This window comes from Xenopus tropicalis, chromosome 2 (assembly GCF_000004195.4).
Source record: "Xenopus tropicalis strain Nigerian chromosome 2, UCB_Xtro_10.0, whole genome shotgun sequence".
Taxonomy (NCBI): domain Eukaryota; kingdom Metazoa; phylum Chordata; class Amphibia; order Anura; family Pipidae; genus Xenopus; species Xenopus tropicalis.
This window is the reverse complement of record NC_030678.2, coordinates 126,282,564-126,301,701: the sequence shown is the minus strand read 5'-3', so window position 1 is coordinate 126,301,701 and position 19,138 is coordinate 126,282,564. Positions and strand designations below refer to the sequence as shown.

At 38.5% G+C, this 19,138-nt stretch overlaps 1 protein-coding gene across 2 annotated transcripts; it reads right to left on the bottom strand.

Moving 5' to 3' along the window:
- Positions 1-352: 352 nt before the first annotated feature.
- acod1 (aconitate decarboxylase 1) lies at positions 353-16,224 on the bottom strand. 2 transcript variants are annotated; one of them, XM_031897089.1, is made up of 5 exons: positions 16,183-16,224; positions 5,162-5,323; positions 3,517-3,606; positions 2,841-3,046; positions 353-1,936 (listed from the first exon to the last, which is right to left on the bottom strand). In XM_031897089.1, exons 2-5 carry the CDS (start codon positions 5,237-5,239, stop codon positions 982-984), a joined length of 1,329 nt encoding a protein of 442 aa, XP_031752949.1. In that variant the 5' UTR covers positions 5,240-5,323; positions 16,183-16,224; the 3' UTR covers positions 353-981. The 2 variants fall into 2 exon arrangements, with proteins under 2 accessions (XP_031752949.1, XP_002931983.3); XM_002931937.5 differs by lacking the exon at positions 16,183-16,224 and adding an exon at positions 7,054-7,155.
- Between the last annotated feature and the right edge of the window lie 2,914 nt (positions 16,225-19,138).

Below are 19,138 nucleotides of genomic sequence, written 5' to 3'. Positions count from 1 at the left end.
GCTAGCTAAAATGTGTCGGCTGAATACCACCCCTTACAACATTGGCTAAAATACCCCCCATCAACATCTAGTTTGTGCAAGAAACAAGGAGCAAACTAGATACATAAAATTTAGTAAACAGGGACCTACAATGCCTTTTTGGGGTTTTTTTTTTTTAAGTTGTAACTTTTTTATTGAGAATAACAAGTTACATAACATATTTATGCTTGTTGAAGTTATGTATAGTTACATCAATAAATTGTACAGTTGTTAATCATGTATAATTCTTATGAGTCATTATTTATGGGAGGGAAATAGGGGTGGAATAGGGTGGGGCAGAAAATAAACATCAAAGAAATGGATATAGAGGAAGTACAACAAAACTTTTTATTTGTTGCCCCAAAACTATATTGCTTTAAGCAATATTACACAATAGTTTGAAGCAACGTTGTAAATGATTAATATTAGAAATCCCTTTATCAAAGCTCAATTAAATACACAGCTCATTTTGTTCTTCCCAGTATAAATGAATATATTTAAAATAACATAGTCCATTGCAAACTTATTATTGCACAACATCAGTTTCAAAGAATTAGAAAAAAGTACTCTAGTGTTTCCTTTAGGGACACTCACAACATTAACCACATAAAGAATTTCTCAAGAGTCAACTTTTTTTGTGCGAGCTGTTGCACAACACCTTCAGCATAACCTCCTACAGCCAGATAGCTGAAAGTATTGTATCCCTGCAATACAAATGGCTGCTTGCTCATCAGTGCATGATATTTCCAACCATTGCACCTAATCTGAGGGAAGAAAGAACATTCTACAAGTCATGCAGTACAGATATGCTAAGATAAAGGTTTTAAAAGATAAACATCAAACTGCAACTGGAACAAACTGTGTCTGTTGAAAAATCAAAAACTACTAGTATTACAGTATTAATAATGCTGTTAGTGTTAACATATAGGCCTAATATACAGTAGTGACTGGTCTGAACACAAACTAGTGTAAAATAGTTTCTTTGTGTTTTTCTAACGGCTCATTTCTTAATTTCAGAAAGTCACTTAACACAGAACAGTCTGCCACATCTTCCAGTCTGTACACAGTTTCCAGAATACCTTCTACTCCATCGTTTGAAAGAACAGTGGAAGCATTAGACCTAAATTTGCACACAAGATCTTCTTTGCTAAGAGGTTTTCTCCAGTGACCATAGAAAGTGTCACATCTCTCGCTAAAAGTATCTCCATTTTGCATTGTTATAGTCACCTCACAATATAGCTTCTCAAAATTTGGTTTGTTGTCAGATGGGTGAACTACTTGTATCTTACTTAGAAGTTCTCTCAGATTTGGCCGAGAAATGTTGTTTTCAGTAAATGACTGAACAGATACAGTCCCATCAAGGAGAGCAGTGCACGCATTAAACTGGAAGGAATGCCGAGCTTCATGTTCTGATGTGGGGAAAGGACGATTTACATACTTAGTGTCTGGGAATTTTAGTACAATTTTTTTTATACTGTCCACAGGCAGCAATCCATTGTTCCCAACAATGTGCCTTCGGGCAGCTGAAGCAGCATCTGCAACCCAATGCATTCCAAGATGTGCTGGAAAGCGCTTAAAAGCCACATCTTGATCTTCCAGAAGCCACGTAAAAGAGTCTAAAGATGGTAAACTCTGGGGATCATAGTCATTATAAAAAGCACCAAATCCAGTCTCCAAATCAAAAATATTCTTGTTCCCCTCAAGGCCTAGATATGCCAAACAAGAAGCCTCAAGGCCATGTCGAGCAGCATTGCCGATGTGCAGTGGTTTGGTTTGTGTGGCTACATTAGCCATTGGGGCTCCAGAATAAGATGCAGCAATTGCAAGGGCCTCACGGCACTGTGACTGGTTCAAACTTAGGAATTTAGATGATGCTGCGGCACTTCCCATAGGTCCAACCACAGTGGGAGGGTGAAATCTGTTAAATAGGTAGTTTTAAATTGTTAAACATACTCAATAGGCAAACACTACAAATCTACCAACACTAATTTAAAGAGCAACTATTATAAAAGATAGTTATGATAAATTCCCAGTGCAGTAACTACTATACCTTTCAATAACACTTTTGTGTTAGTTGTGTTGATATTTTCTTGATCATTCACTGGCAGGGCTTTTAAAAAAATGCCTAATGAAAATAATCTGATTTTATGCACCTTTCCTATATAAATAAAAACTTTTGATTGGCGGATTGATTGGGTTAAAGTCATTTCTAAATGTAATTGCTATTTGAAAGAATCTCCCCGGCTGACAGTAACTGATGCCATTTTATTACATTGTTTCATAGCCAGAACTAGAAAATACAAAGGCATAAACATAAATAGTGTTTTGAATTACATTTACCTTTGGAAATAACTTTAAAAACAAACAAAAACAAAAATTCTGAATCAACATATGCTAAGAAGTAGCTTAGAGTTACAGTTTTGGTGTGGCTGTCCTTTTCAGAAATATGAATCACTGTAAAAGTTGGGGTTTATTTATAAACAATGGTCAAATTTGCACCTGAGCAGTAACCAGTAGCAACCAATTAGTCAGTCTGGTTGTCATGGGTTACTGCCCAGGAGAAAATTTGCCCTGTGTTTATAGATGAGCCCAAATTAATTTAGTTGAGCCCATGACTGACTGGTTCATATATTCGCACCTTCGTAGTGTAATCAGTTACATACATTGTACAAATGTACCCTGGCATTGTATGAAGACTGCATTCAAATGCATTATTATTAGCAAGTGCCCTTTTATTTATTTGCCTAAATCTAAAAATTGTATATACATTTAAACTCTCATTTTTGTATTTGTCCATAAAATGATTTGTCTGCATTCTATACCTTTTTGGGATGTCTCTGGCTTCTTTAGAAAAGCGCATGAGTCTTCCCTGAACCTCTATGCCAATGTTGAATGCCAAAAGAAGATCAAGTCCAGATGGCCTCTGGTTTCCAAGATAAGATTCTGACAGTGCAATCAAAGAAGGCAAGACTGCCCCTGAAGGGTGGGTGGCAGGGTGCCAGGTGTCATCAAAATCCATGGAATGAACCTACAAATTAACAAATAATGTCCAACATTACTATAAATGCAGGGTAGGAAATCTATACTGGTTGCCACTAGGCCTAACACCATATTCCAAACACAAAATGGTCTATTAATAGAGTTACAAATGATCTGTAGTATTCCACCCACCCCCACTAACTAATATAAATGTATATTTTCTGTTTAGGCACCTAAACCTTGCAAGCCTTGGCACTTCAAAATGTCAGTATAGCATTTCCCTCAAGAACTTTTACTGTAATTGTGGTTATGATTGCTTATATTACAAACTTAAATGCACTTCTGCTATGGATTATTTTGACCTCTGAACATAAAAATGGTCGTATTTTTCTACTAGGGCTTTAAAACAAACTGTTCACAAAGCTCCAGTATAATTTAGTGTTATTACTAGACCCTGGCTTCAGGAAAATGGACAAGAGCTATCTTATATTGATCATAAATAATTCAAAAGTTTCTTACAGCAACTCCATTGACAAAAGAAGCATAGAGAGGAGGAAGCCGCACGTCTGATTGGCCCCAAACAGTGCTGGTGATGTCTGTGCTGTAAATCTGAAATCAATGAAATATTCTCTCATTTCATGCAAGGACAAGACAAAAGAGAGGAAGTCATATGCTTACTTTAAATCTCAGTCTCTTTTACAATGCAGAATAATAGATACCCTATGCAGCATTGCCAATTTCATTTCTTATGATTGCTACAAAAGTAAATTACATTTGCTTGTAAAAGGCAAAGCCAACTTAGATGAATAGCTTTAATAGAGTGGAAATTGCAGGCTGTGTTTTTACATATTCATTACATAGTTTTAAAGCTTTCTGCAACAAAAATCACAGGAATTAGATCAGGAAGTACATGGAAGAAATTAATCTTTGAAAATTCACATTTAAATCACCAAAGCAACAATAAACTTTCCCTATTACAGTAATAACAATAAGCATATTTCCTCCATAATGTGGGCTCGGTTGATCATACATTTCTGTTTTATGCATATAAAACATAGAAGCTTTATGCTTCCCTACCTTTTCAGTAGTTGTGGGGGAGAAGAGGCAAGGCTGCGATGTGGCAAACAAGATAGCAAAACACATTCCCTTCACTATTTTATATGGATTTTAGCATTGCTCTGTTATCCTCTTGCCACATAGAGGTTCAGATTTAAAAAATATTAAGTTCAGTAGTTTCTCTTCTATTCTCATACTGTAATTCAGTCTGGCAAAAGACCTCTCCAGTCAGTGTGCCATACTTTTAAAGAAAAGTTTAAATATGCCTTTAACATAAAGTGTTCCTGATATTTGTCTTGTTACACTCATGCTCTGACAAGGTCTAAAATCCCAGCCATAAAACCAGGCTGCAAACAACTTTCATATTGGAATTATACTTAAATACCATAGGGTTGATTCACTAAAGGTCGATAAGTTTTATCGCACGCTTTTTTGCGTTAAAATTGACGCAAAAAAAACAGCGTGATTCACTAAAGTATTAATGCATGCGGTAAGTCGCCTATCGCATGCGTTAAATTTCGTGCTACGAAATAATATTAACACATGATTCACAAACACTTAGACGCGTTAAATATCGCATTTGTCTGTGCGAAAATTAACACCTACCAGAGGCAGGCGGTAATTATAGAAAAGTACAGTTAATGAGCTTTTGGCAACACAATATGGACTTTGCAGTGGGATTTATTCAAGTCTGTGTTGGCCCTAGAGTGATGTAGCCTCCAGTTTGCAGGGAAATGGTCATTTTCTTAATAGTAGTTTTATGCAAGTAATGCCGTGTATTGCTAATATGGCGTCCGTCAAATACCGCACTAAAATAGTCTTTGCAACTTAAATAGCACAAACAGCATCGGGTCTAAATTAACGCAAATATACTTTTAGTGAATCGTGCATTAAAACGTGAAAAATTAGACGTGATAAAAAATTTTACGCATGCTATAAATAGCGCTCGTTTTTACACACTTTAGTGAATCAACCCTCATGTATTCAAATACCATGGTGACTAAAAAATAATATTGTCCTATACTTTTTAATTATGTAAGTAAGATATCCTTTGAAAGCTTTCAAATTAACACCTTAGGTAAAAACTCAGGGCAGTCAATGTTCTTACTTTACTATACTGTAAAGCTTTGTGGAAGACTTCAGTAGTTGTCCCAAGCAATCCAACTCCTAAGGTATCCAGAATCATACGCTTGCTTCTCTGGATCACAGCTTCGGTGAGGCTAGCACTGCTCAAACCATGGATCACATGAGCAAAGCTCCCAGTCACTGTCTGCAAAGTACATGAATAATTGTGAGTAAAAATGTTTGTCTACTGTAGCTGAACCCTACAACTAGTCCTAAGCTTGTCGCTTATAGCATTCTGTCAATGGAAATGACTGTTAATGGGATTTCTTATGCATCAATATAAAAATACTGTACATACTGTATCATACTGTATCATTTTGGATAATATGTGGGAAAAAACATTTTTTCCTATTTAGGTTCATGTGACTATTTTGCCAAACCATGCTGAAAGTTAGAGTCAGATAACCCTAGAGTTAACTATCTATGCAAGTACAAATAAAGTACGTATATAGTTAGGGTTGCTGACACTGTGACCTTCAGTGAGAGCTGTTGATCTAAAACCCTAAAATTAGCAGTCTAAAATGCTAATATATCAGAAACCACTAAAAACAAAAAATAAATATAAATTGCAAAAGTGCAGAGTACGTTAACCTTTATAGCCCTGTGTAAAAAATAAATGTGCAGTGAAAACCAAGCTTTTGTTTATTTAATTTGCTTAATATGAGGCTACTAAGAAAATGTTGACATTGTCTTTTTTGGCCCTATCCAAGTCCCTAAAAGAATTGTAACATATGTGTGCCTAGTGCACGCTGTGGGGGTGATAATGGATATGCATCACCCTAATCATGTAAGGTCAGACTTCAAACACAATATAGGCCCATCAAGAAAATATTTTCTGGGTCATCAAGTGATCCACTGGCAGGAGCACAAGTAATTATTGAATATAGCAGACTGCACTTCCACTGTAATATATGAGAGCCTTGAATGCTTTTGACCTGATATGACATTTTCTTTTATAGATAATATTTCAAATAATAGCATATAATAATATTAATATTGTGCCAGCTGACAAATTTTGTAACCTTTTGCCTCTTTAAAGGAGAAGGAAAGTTAAAAACTAAGTAAGCTTTATCCGAAAGGTCTATGTAAATACAGCCATAAGCACTCACAGAAAAGCTGCACTGAGCTCTCTGTCAAAAGAAACAGGATTTCTTGTCTCATTTTTTGTAAACATGTTCTTGGGTATTTGACTTCCTCTCTCAGAAAAATCCTTCATTCCAGGGGCCAGAGTCTCTGCAGTTCTCTCCTCTCCTTCTCCCCTCTCCCATAAGAATTCATAAAACTCACTTTTCCCCCCAGAAATGTGAGAAATGTGTGATCTGAGCTATAACTGCTAAGCTGCAAGCAGGAAGCTATGAACCCAAGCTAAAATGGCAGCTTCAATCTTAAACAAACAGAGAAAGCTTCTAGGGCTGTTTACTCTGGAATGGTAATACTTTCTGCAGAATAAATATAGCATTCTAGGTGGCACTAATGTGGTGATTCTATTGGCAGTAAAATGCTCAAATGACTTTCCTTCTCCTTTAATAAATTTGCATCATATTAAAAGCTGTGATGTTTTAGCAAACAAGTATAGTAACTATTATATAAAATATATACTGTATGATAGTAATAGGAATGTTGTAAGAATATAATGCCTCAGTCAGCGATACTAGTCACACTGTCCATTAAAGCAATTAAATGAGCCCCATGCTGTCTAGGTTAGATATCCATGATCATTTTTAATACAGCAGAATTCCTTTCTACATTAGACAACAATAAACAAAATTTGAAGTTAATTCTAAACCAGCTCTTGGGTCCTCACAATACAAGTATATCCCAGATGCATTAATGGTAACACTTTATTTAAAAAAAAAGAAAGGTCATACACAGTACCTTAGCAAGCATGGTTCCTGTCAGTTTGACTTTAGGATGGCTGATACCGGGACACAGTTCAACCTTTCATGGTGTCTGTCCCTTATGCACTTTATACCCTAGGAAGTACTGGTCCCTCCCATGTGCTGCTCTCATCTTTCTTCCCCTTTCCAGCGCTGGGGTTTCCAGTTTACATAATTTCTAATTTCCCACTTCGAGGAGGCAACTCATCAGTTTTACAGATTACAGAAGCAAAACCAGACAAGATGGCAAAGCAATGTCACTGGGCATTTATTTCATTTTATTTCTTGTACGTGTGTATACCACTTTACATTACCAAACAAATGTCCTGGATCTCCTACAAGGAGGGTAATATAGTTTGGGAGTAAATCTGTGTCTTGTTAGACTAAGGGGCACATTTACTAATCCACGAACGTCCGAAAAGCGTCCGAATGCGTTTTTTTCGTAATGATCGGTATTTTGCGATTTTTCCGTAAATTGACGCGACTTTTTCGAGCTCTCAATACGAAAGTTGCGACAATTCACGAAAGTCGTAATGGCTATGAAAAAGTTGCGACAATTCACGAAAGTTATAATGGCAATGAAAAAGTTGCGACAATTCACGAAAGTTATAATGGCTATGAAAAAGTTGCGACAATTCACGAAAGTTATAATGGCAATGAAAAAGTCGCAACAATTCTCGAAAGTTATAATGGCAATGAAAAAGTCGCGACAATTCACGAAATTTGTACTGGCAATGAAGTCGTACCGGTTACGAAAAAGTCGCGACAATTTACGGGAAAGTCGTAACGGCGACGAAAAAATCGCAAAAAATACGAAAAAGTCGCAAAATGTTCGTTTTCCAATCTGAATTTTTCTCATTCGGATTCGGATTCGTGGATTAGTAAATCAGCCCCTGAAGGGCAGATTTATCAAAATGTAAGTTTAGAGCTTAATACATAAAAACTCACATTTTATTAATTCCTATGGTATTTTTAGAAGTGTATTTAGCAAATAGCGAGCTGTATCTTTCAGCCATTGATTAATATGCTTCTTCTAAAAATCCCATAGGAATAAATAGAATGTATGTTTTTATGTATTAAGCTTTTTTTTATGTATTAAACTTACATTTTGACAAATCTCCCCAATATATAAATGATTGGCAGATTTTGTAGATTTTGGCTGTTTCTGACAAGCACACTGGCAGCAAAATAAAAGGGGCGTTATTGAAACTACTGTACATTCCTATTTGCTCTTAAAGGACAAGGAAAGGGTTATACCCCAATATGTGTAAGAGGTCCTTTGCCTGTACTTGGTAACTAACTTTTTTTAAAAAAAAAAAATAGCAATCATTTCTCCCGCAGTCTGTTCCCAAATATTTCTGTTTTCCCCCTCTGTTGTGTTCGCCAACATAAAGATGGCGCCGTGTCAGTAAATGCACAAAGCTACAGCCACCCCCTAGACTCTACATAGGTGGAAGAAGACTGAGAATAAGCAGCAATGGTACCGGTAAACAGGCAGGAGCAGTAGGAAAAGCAGGACTTGTTAAATGCAGCCAAAACGATGGAGACAGAAGGCAATGACAATCAGGTCAGATTAATAATTTCTTAACGATAGGAGAAATGTCCTCTGGACATTTAACTGCACATGTACACCGGTCTTGGTGCAGGAACATAGAATTATGGGTATTTCCAATAAAGAACTAAGCATTATCTTTTCCATGTGACTTCAGATCAGGAAAACATGTTGGATATGAGGAGACTTCAGGGCATTGTTGACACCACAGGAGATATGTCTCTAGATGGGGAGAACCAACAGCTTAATTTAATGATTTTAGGATGTAAATAACACTTTTACCTAATAGTTTTCTGCAGAATAATAAATTGAGATTGAAGGTAATGCTGGGCACAGTGCACTTTTTTGTTACATAGTTACATAGTTAGTTACATAGTTACATAGGGTTGAAAAAAGACCAGAGTCCATCAAGTTCAACCCATCCAAGTAAACCCAGCACACACAACCCACACCTACCAATCTATACACTCACATACATAAACTATAAATACAACCACTAGTACTAACTGTAGATATTAGTATCACAATAGCCTTGGATATTCTGATTGTTCAAGAACTCATCTAGGCCCCTCTTAAAGGCATTAACAGAATATGCCATTACCACATCTCTAGGAAGGGCATTCCACAACCTCACTGCACTCACCGTGAAAAACCAATGGAAGCTCCGTTCCTCTAATCTAAAGGGGTGACCTCTGGTGCGTTGATTGTTTTTATGGGAAAAAAGAACATCCCCTATCTGCCTATAATCCCCTCTAATGTACTTGTACAGAGTAATCATGTCCCCTCGCAAGCGCCTCTTTTGCAGAGAAAACAACCCCAACCTTGTTGATTAATACATTTGTGCCCTTCTTCAAGGCAGGTTTCTGATGGCCTTAAATTTTCATAGTGAAAGGTTGTTCTATGTACAGTATGCATGAACACCATTTTGGCACAGGCCCTATTTTTGCCAACTGACAGAATTTGATTGCCCAGCAAGCACTCATCTGGCACCTTGGTATCATACTATAATAAGACTGTAAAAGTGATACATTTAGAAATGATTAGCTTAACTTCTCTTAGCCCACACCACAATCATATATTACCCCTACCAGCTTTGCTTTTACTCTCCTTGTCATAGAATCTATGGCATGGAATGTCAAGTACCTGACTGCTAAGCACCATAGAACTAATGTTTGAGAGTTCTTTTTAGTTCTCTGTAAATGGTATGATGCCTAGGAACATATTACTAAAATAGTGGCTGCCAGTACAATGGTCAATCCCAGTTTAAGCAAAGGCCAGGTAATATTTGGGTAATGAAATAAATTAAATAAGCAACCATGGAAAATCCCTTGGTTAGACTACAATAATCAGCATGGGTCCTGTCATGTTGTTGTTATTTTTTCTGCATTTACATTAATTCAAACTGTGTGACTTATTGCACAAACATTACCCTAACCTTTAGCTTGCTCAGATTTCAGGTCACGTCTGCAAGTAGTGAGGAAACATCCTGGCGATGAATCAGCTTCCTGTATATTTGCCCATTACCGTAATCCTGTACTTTTACTCCTAGACTTTACTGCCTACCCTTTCTGGACATCTGTCTTCCATATAAGGGATGCTGTCCCTGAACTTAGTTTGGTTGACACAGTAACTGGTACGATTTGATACCTTTTTACCAAACAGGTAAAAATGTGGCTGATTATCAGAAACTGATGTCACCAAGCTACCATACAGCAAAATTTAATTTTCACTTATTTCTGACAAAATACCCAGAATATAATAACAAAATCAAGTATACGATCCATTATTACATTTTAAAACATATTCCTTTTTTTCTGTAACGATAAAACAGTACCTTGTAATTGATGGCAACTAAGCTGCATGAATCCATTTTGGTGTAAAAACAATCCTATTGGTTTTATTTAATGTTTCAATTAGATTTTTTTCATATACTCTAAAAATTAAGTGGTCCAAATGATAGAAAGATTCCTTATTGGGATAAACCCCATGGTCTTGACCATTCTTGATAACAGGTCCCATCCTCACATATAACAACATCACAGTTATATGCCCAGTTTTATACTGCCACATAGTGTGTAATGATGTCCCAGTGCTTATGCTTCAAGCCACTATATGTCCATGCTATGCTTATATGCCCAGCTTGACACTGGCAGCAGTTAATAATGAGACACTCAGTTTTAGGCATCCAGCCTATATATAATGTCACAGTGATATACTCTGTGCCTTTCTGTTTTGAAAGTGGCAGATAAGCAAGTTCCTTTTTTTTTTACTTCTACAGTGAATACATGTACCAAGAATGATAAATTCCCGGAATCTCATGTCAAAATAGCACCACTTAAAGACTACTGGCATAGTATCATATACAACATTGTGAAAAAATATGTAACTGTAACTGCTATTCAAATTCAGCAAACTATTTGCAGTTTTTGATTTATTTAGCTTTTTTTTTTAGTGGTTTAGGAATTTCTGGAGCTATCTGCTTGCTAGGGTCCAATTTAACCTATTATCTAGGCAGTGGTTTGAAAGAAAGAATATGAATAGAGGAGGGTCTAAATAGTAACATAGTAAGTTGGGTTGAAAAAAGACATACGTCCATCACGTTCAACCATAATGCCTATATATAACCTGCCTAACTTCTAGTTGATCCCGAGGAAGGCAAAAAAACCCATCAGAAGCCTCGCTCTAATTTGCCGCAGAGGGGAAAAAAGGCCTTCCTGACTCCAAGATGGCAATCGGACCAGTCCCTGGATCAACTTGTACTAAGAGCTATCTCCCATAACCCTGTATTCCCTCACTTGTACTGAGAGCTATCTCCCATAAGCCTGTATTCCCTCACTTGTACTGAGAGCTATCTCCCATAACCCTGTATTCCCTCACTTGTACTAAGAGCTATCTCCCATAACCCTGTATTGCCTCACTTGCTAAGAATCCATCCAGCCCCTTCTTAAAGTTACTGAACTCATCTCTAACATTTGTGTGGGTGAGCATTTGGAGAGCAGTGATCATAACATGGTATCCTTTGAGATAATGCTGCAGAGACTAATGATGCATGGGTCACTCAGGAGGAAATTCAAAAATGACTTGAACATGTAAAGGTAAACAAAGGTCCAGGACTGAATGGTATTCATCCCAGGGTATTACCGTAAATGAGCTTAGCTCTGTGATTGCCAAACCTCTCTACTTAATTTTTCAGGATTCATTGAGGTCTGGTATGGTGCCGAGAGACTGGTAAATTGCTAACGTGGTGCCGTTATTTAAAAATGGATGCCGTTCTCACCCTGAAAACTATAGGCCTGTTAGTCTGGCATCAGTGGTAGGAAAGCTTTTGGAAGGGGTTATAAGGGGTAGGGTACTTGAATACATTGCAAATCACAATACTATAAGTTTGTGCCAGCATGGTTTTATGTGTAACAGATCTTGCCAGACTGCATAGTAACATGGTAAGTTGTGTTGAAAAAAGACATACGTCCATCACGTTCAACCATAATGCCTATATATATAACCTTCCTAACTTCTAGTTGATCCGGAGGAAGGCGAAAAAATCCATCAGAAGCCTCACTCTAATTTGCCGCAGAGGGGAAACAAGGCCTTCCTGACTCCAAGATGGTAATTGGACAAGTCCCTGGATCAACTAAACTTGTGCCAGCATGGTTTTATATGTAACAGATCTTGCCAGACTACATAGTAACATGGTAAGTTGGGTTGAAAAAAGACATACGTCCATCACGTTCAACCATAATGCCTATATATATAACCTTCCTAACTTCTAGTTGATCCGGAGGAAGGCGAAAAAATCCATCAGAAGCCTCACTCTAATTTGCCGCAGAGGGGAAACAAGGCCTTCCTGACTCCAAGATGGTAATTGGACAAGTCCCTGGATCAACTAAACTTGTGCCAGCATGGTTTTATATGTAACAGATCTTGCCAGACTACATAGTAACATGGTAAGTTGGGTTGAAAAAAGACATACGTCCATCACGTTCAACCATAATGCCTATATATATAACCTTCCTAACTTCTAGTTGATCCGGAGGAAGGCGAAAAAACCCCTCAGAATCCTTGCTCTAATTTGCCGCAAAGGGGAAAACAGGCCTTCCTGACTCAAAGATGGCAATCGGACAAGTCCCTGGATCAACTTGAAAACTATAGGTCTGTTAGTCTGGCATCAGTGGTAGGAAAGCTTTTGGAAGGGGTAGTAAGGGGTAGGGTACTTGAATACATTGCAAATCACAATACTATAAGTTTGTGCCAGCATGGTTTTATGTGTAACAGATCTTGCCAGACTACATAGTAACATGGTAAGTTGTGTTGAAAAAAGACATACGTCCATCACGTTCAACCAAAATGCCTATAAATAACCTGCCTAACTTCTAGTTGATCCCGAGGAAGGCAAAAAACCCATCAGAAGCCTCGCTCTAATTTGCCGCAGAGGGGAAAAAATTCCTTCCGGACTCCAAGATGGCAATCGAACCAGTCCCTGTATTGCCTCGCTTGCTAACAATCCATCCAGCCCCTTCTTAAAGCTATATAATGTATCAGCCAGCACGACTGATTCAGGGAGGGAATTCCACAACTTCACAGCTCTCACAGTAAAAAATCCTTTCCGAATATTTAAATGGAACCTCCCTTCTTCTAAACGGAGTGGGTGCCCTCGTGTCCGTTGGAAGGACCTAATCGTATATAAAACATTAGAAAAGTTATTATATGATCCCCTTATATATTTATACATAGTTATCATGTCCCCTCTTAACCCTTTCACTGCCAGCTGTTTTGAACAAAGCGGAACTTCTACTGCCAGACAGTTTTTGAATGTTTTGCACTGTTTCACTTTAGGGGCCTTTCCCTGGGGGGACTTTTAGTTTACCCAGAAAAACAATATATCGTTTTTTTCAGGACAACCTAAGCTTTTAAAATATGGTAGAATTTTTGTGTAATTCCAATTTTGTTACAAGATATAGGCTTCTAAATGTCTAAAAATGATAAAAAATAATATTTTCCATAATATAAACACAGAAACAAAAATTATTTTATGCATGAAAATACACCTGATTTGGAAAGTCCCATGTCTCCTGAATGTGTCAATACCAAATATATATAGTTTTATGGAGATTTCTCACTTGTATAGGTCAAAAACCTCCAGCAGTACACTACCAAATTTCCAAAGCACTGCTCCAGAAAGCTGCATACTTTAGATTTCAAGGCCAAAAACAGAAAGTTTATACCAGAAAATTTTACATTTTTAGAAAGAACAGATTCTGGGGAATCCAGAATAGGCACAAATGTCTGTCTACTCCAAACTATCAAGTCGCAATGCTTTCCTAAATTTATTGGTTTTTATCAAAATTTGTGAAATTTTTTAAAAATTGCTTCAAAGCTTCCAGTCTATAGTATCTTAACTCCTAAAGGTCATAAAGTAACCAAATAAAACACCCTAAATATGAATGCCAGGGGTCCACTGAACAGTTTGATGCCCAATATGTATAGGTTTACTTAAGTATGTGGCATGTAGGGGCCCCAATGTGAACATACACCCATATGTACGGTCATTTCAGCTTCTGCAAAATCAACATTTACATAATTAGATGTGGGATAATGCTAGTAAAAAGTACATTCAGCCCAGAAAGCCATATATTTTTGGAACGTACACATTCCCCCAAATCTAGAATGGGTACCCATGTCTTTCTACTCCAAAGTACCAAGCCGCAAAACTTTCCTAAAGTTGGCAATTTTGATAACATTTCCAAAAATCCACTCAAAGCTTCCAGTTTACAGCATCTTATCTCCCACATAGCATTAGGTACCAAGATAAAACACCCTGAATTTGAACACCAGGGGTCCACTGAACAGTTTGAGGCCCAATATGTATAGGTTTACCTAAGTATGTGGCATGTAGGGGCCCCAATGTGAACATACCCCCATTTGATCTATCATTTCTGTCATTTCAGCTTCTGCAAAATCAACACATTTACATCATTATATGTGGGATAATGCTAGTAAAAAGTACATTCATCCCAGAAAGTCATATATTTTTGGAAAGTACACATTCCCCCGAATCTAAAATGGGTACCCATGTCTTTCTACTCCACAGTACCAAGCCATAAAGCTTTCCTAAGTTTGACGATTTTTATGGCATTTCCAAAATTCACCTCAAAACTTCCACTATGCAGCATCTTATTTTCTACAGGTCATTAGGTACCAAGACAAAACACCCTAAATATGAACCCCAGAGGTCTACTGAACAGTTTGATGCCCACAGTACATAGGTTTATCAAAGCACATGGCACTTAGAGACCCCCAAATATACCTTGTGCACACTAATTTCATGGCTTATCTTTACCTAATTCATAAACACATGGCAGTTTTATGAGGGGTAGAAGCTGCAGAAATGTAGGGTGACCCCTAAAAACCCTATATTTTTGGAAAGTACACATTCTGAAAAATCAAACATTGGTAAAGAGTCCTTTCTACACCAAAGTTCCAATCTGCAAAGCTTTCCTAAAGCTAGTGGTTTTTATGACATTTCAGAAAATCACATAAAAATATTGCAGTTTGCCTCATTTATCTCACACAATTTCTTGCATACAATGGCAAATCACACCAAATAGGAACACCTAAGGTCTACTGAACAGGTTGATGCCCAATATGCATAGATATACCAAAGTCTGTGGTGTGTACTGAACCCAAAATGAAAATAGCGCATATGGATTTCTCGCCAAGGCAGCTTTTGCACACAGAGCCCCCTGACAGCGTATTATGTACCGTAACCCCCCCTAACTATACAGAGACCCCAGAAAACCATATATTTTTGAAAAGTACACATTCTGACAAATCTGCAAAGCTTTCCTTAAGTTAGTGGTTTTTATGACATTTGAGAAAATCGCATAAAAATGTTGCAGTTTGCCGCATTTATCTCACACAATTTCTTGCTTACAAAGGCAAGTCACCCCAAATAGGAACACCAGAGGTCTGCTGAACAGTTTGATGCCCAATATGCATAGATATACCAAAGTCTGTGGTGTGTACTGACCCCAAAATGAAAATAGCGCATATGGATTTCTCGCCTGCCAACTCAGCTTTTGCACACAGAGCCCCCTGACAGCGTATTATGTGCCGTAAGACCCCCAAACTACACAGGGACCCCCAGAAAACCATATATTTTTGGAGAGTACACATTCTGATGAATTCAAAATAGGTACACCAAAGTTACACATGGCAAAGCTATGCTAAAAACAGATCAGGAACACTTATACAGGGATAAAAATGCAAAAATTATGCAACTCAATGAAACAACAAAATAAGTCAAATGACAGCATAATTAGTGGTCAGAATAGTCACGCTGTCAAAATGGTGGGGGAAATAAAAAAAAAAAAAAAGTAAAATGAAAGTTTTTGTGAGTTTGTGTATACATGTGCACATGTAAAAGTTGTGTGACAGTGTGTATATGAGTGTATATAAGTGTATATAGGTGTGCAAAGTGGAAAAAAAAAAAACCTGTGTTAATTGTGTTGTATGTGTGTATAAATGTATGTAAGTGTGTGTAAAGGTGTGTATAAATAAAAATAAAATCACACTTACCTGTCCTGAAGGTCAGATCGGTTCCCTGCTCCTCCATGCTGCAGTCCTGGAGGAAGTAGGTGGGAGGCGGCGCTGGGGGGGGAAGCAGGAAGCAGTACAAGCAGCAGATGCTGCTTGTAGGATGGTCCTGCGACAATCGCATCGCAGGACCATCCCCCCCAACCCTCCGGCTCGTTGCCGAAGGGGTTTGGGGCACATCTGTCTCTCTGCGGCTTTTGCCGCCGATGCAGAGAGAATCACTTAGGGAGAAAAAACGTGGGTACTATGGTGTTGGCAGGAAACTGCCTTTTTTTAAAACAACGTAGTACCCACGTGCATGGCAGGGAAAGGGTTAAGCGCCTCTTCTCCAGTGTAAACAGACCCAACTTGGCCAGTCTTTCTTCATAACTGAGACTTTCCATACCCTTTACCAGCTTAGTTGCCCTTCTCTGGACCCTCTCGATAAGTAATAAAAAGTAACATTATGGGAAACTTCAGTTATCCAGATATTGACTGGAGCAGTGCTGTCCAACTTCTGCAGTGCCGAGGGCCGGAATTTCTCTCGCATACATGGTGGAGGGCCGCTAATGAAAGCCAGTGTTGGCCACTCCCCCATTTTAAACCACACCCACTTCAAACCACACCCATTTTATCACAATGGTCGCTGCAGCGATATCAACCATCATTCATATGTTAAAAAATTATATTATGTCATATTAAGACACACTCTTAAATCCATATGCCTCCTCCCCCCCCCCTGTGGATAGCACAGCAACCCCCAGCATATAATTACACACCTTAGGGACCATTTAATGGCTATTTCCAACTGCTAACAAACTCCCAGAACAAACCCCTGCCAGGTTCACCTCCCACAGGCAGCATAGGGTAGGCAGAGTATGGCACACACAGGCAGCACTCTGCCTGTCCTATGCTGCCTGTGTGTGCCATACTCTGCCTGTCCTATGCTGCCTGTGTGTGCCATACCCTCCCTGCCCTATGCTGTTTATGTGCCCTACTGTGCCTACTCTATGCTGCTTATACACAGGCAGCATAGGCCATGCAGTACATACAATGTCTGAGGTGTGAAGAGGTGAACAATGTGGATGATTACAGCCTGAGGTGTGAACACTGCAGGGGGTGAACAATGCAGTGATTAAAAGGTGTGAACAGCACAGGGGATTACATTTTTAAACAATACAGAGGGATTACAGCCTGAATCTGAGGTGATAACCATGCAGGGGGCCAGTTAATCTCAATACTGATACCATTTAAAGCTCACACAAAATTAACCCATCAAAGCAGCCAGACAGGTGGGGGGCCACACAGAGGGGGGTCAAGGGCCGCATGCGGCCCGCGGGCCACCAGTTAGACAGCACTGGACTGGAGTAATGGGGTGGCCAAGTCAGAAAAAGATAGTAGGTTTGTAAATATGCTAAATGACAACTTTTTATTTCAGACAGTTCAAGAGCCTACTAGGAATGATTCTCTTTTGGACCTGGGGATATCTAATAATACTGAACTCATCTCTAACATTTGTGTGGGTGAGCATTTGGGGAGCAGTGATCATAACATGGTCTCCTTTGAGATAATGCTGCAGAGACTAATGATGCATGGGTCACTCAGGAGGAAATTCAAAAAAGACTTGAACATGTAAAGGTAAACAAAGGTCCAGGACTGAATGGTATTCATCCCAGGGTATTAAATGAGCTTAGCTCTGTGATTGCCAAACCTCTCTACTTAATTTTTCAGGATTCATTGAGGTCTGGTATGGTGCCGAGAGACTAGGAAATTGCTAACGTGGTGCCGTTATTTAAAAATGGATGCCGTTCTCACCCTGAAAACTATAGGTCTGTTAGTCTGGCATCAGTGGTAGGAAAGCTTTTGGAAGGGGTAATAAGGCGTAGGGTACTTGAATACATTGCAAATCACAATACTATAAGTTTGTGCCAGCATGGTTTTATGTGTAACAGATCTTGCCAGACTACATAGTAACATAGTAACATACATGGGGTTGTTTTCTCTGGAAAAAAAGGCGTTTGCGAGGGAACATGATTACTTTGTACAAGTACATTAAAGAGGATTATAGGCAGATAGGGGATGTTCTTTTTTCCCATAAAAACAATCAACGCACCAGAGGCCACCCCTTTAGATTAGAGGAACAGAGCTTCCATTTGAAGCAGCGTAGGTGGTTTTTCACGGTGAGGGCAGTGAGGTTGTGGAATGCCCTTCCTAGTGATGTGGTAATGGCAGATTCTGTTAATGTCTTTAAGAGGGGCTTGAATGTGTTCTTGAACAAGCATAATATCCAAGGCTATTGTGATACTAATATCTACAGTTAGTATTGATTTTGGTATATATGGTTTATGTATGTCGTGTATAGATAGTTCAGTATAGGTTTGTGTGTGCTGGGTTGAACTTGATGGACTTTTTTAAAAGTAACTATGTAACATTATACTTGCAGCCTCCCAGAGCTTTTTGGCTATAACAAATACAAAAATGAAGACCAATTCAAAAGTTGCTAAGAGTAGGCCATTGTATACTAAAAATTAACTTGAAGGTGAACCACCCCTTAATTTCTGACTTCACAAACTCTTAGGGCAAAAACACATGGGGCGATTAGTCACAACTTTTTAAAAAGTCCCAGCAACTAATCTGCACAGCGAACACTCACGAGCATTTAGTCATGGCGACTTCTAGAGTAGCCTATGGAAGCAAAGTAACTGCGATTAGTATCCACTACAGATTTACTTAAAAGACGCATTGAATATTTGCCCCCTGCATCTTTGCCCTTAGGGTAAAGACACACAGAGCTACTTAGTAGCAGCTACTTGTCAAGGCTACTAAACACCAGTAAATCCCCTGCCAAAACACATGTAGAGACAATGCAATGCCATCCCACCGGCAAAAATGTAAATCCCTGGTGGGGTGGGATGGCATGGCATACTCGTTGCTTTGTTACCTAAAGTCACCCGAAGTT

What these genes read in the sequence shown, in the direction of transcription:
- acod1 (XM_002931937.5), bottom strand. An exon ending in AAGCTTTACAGTATAGTAAA is followed by an intron (nt 3,607 to 5,161) that starts GTAAGAACATTG and finishes CATTGATTTCAG; the next exon opens with ATTTACAGCACAGACATCAC. An exon ending in CTTTTGTCAATGGAGTTGCT is followed by an intron (nt 3,047 to 3,516) that starts GTAAGAAACTTT and finishes GTTAATTTGTAG; the next exon opens with GTTCATTCCATGGATTTTGA.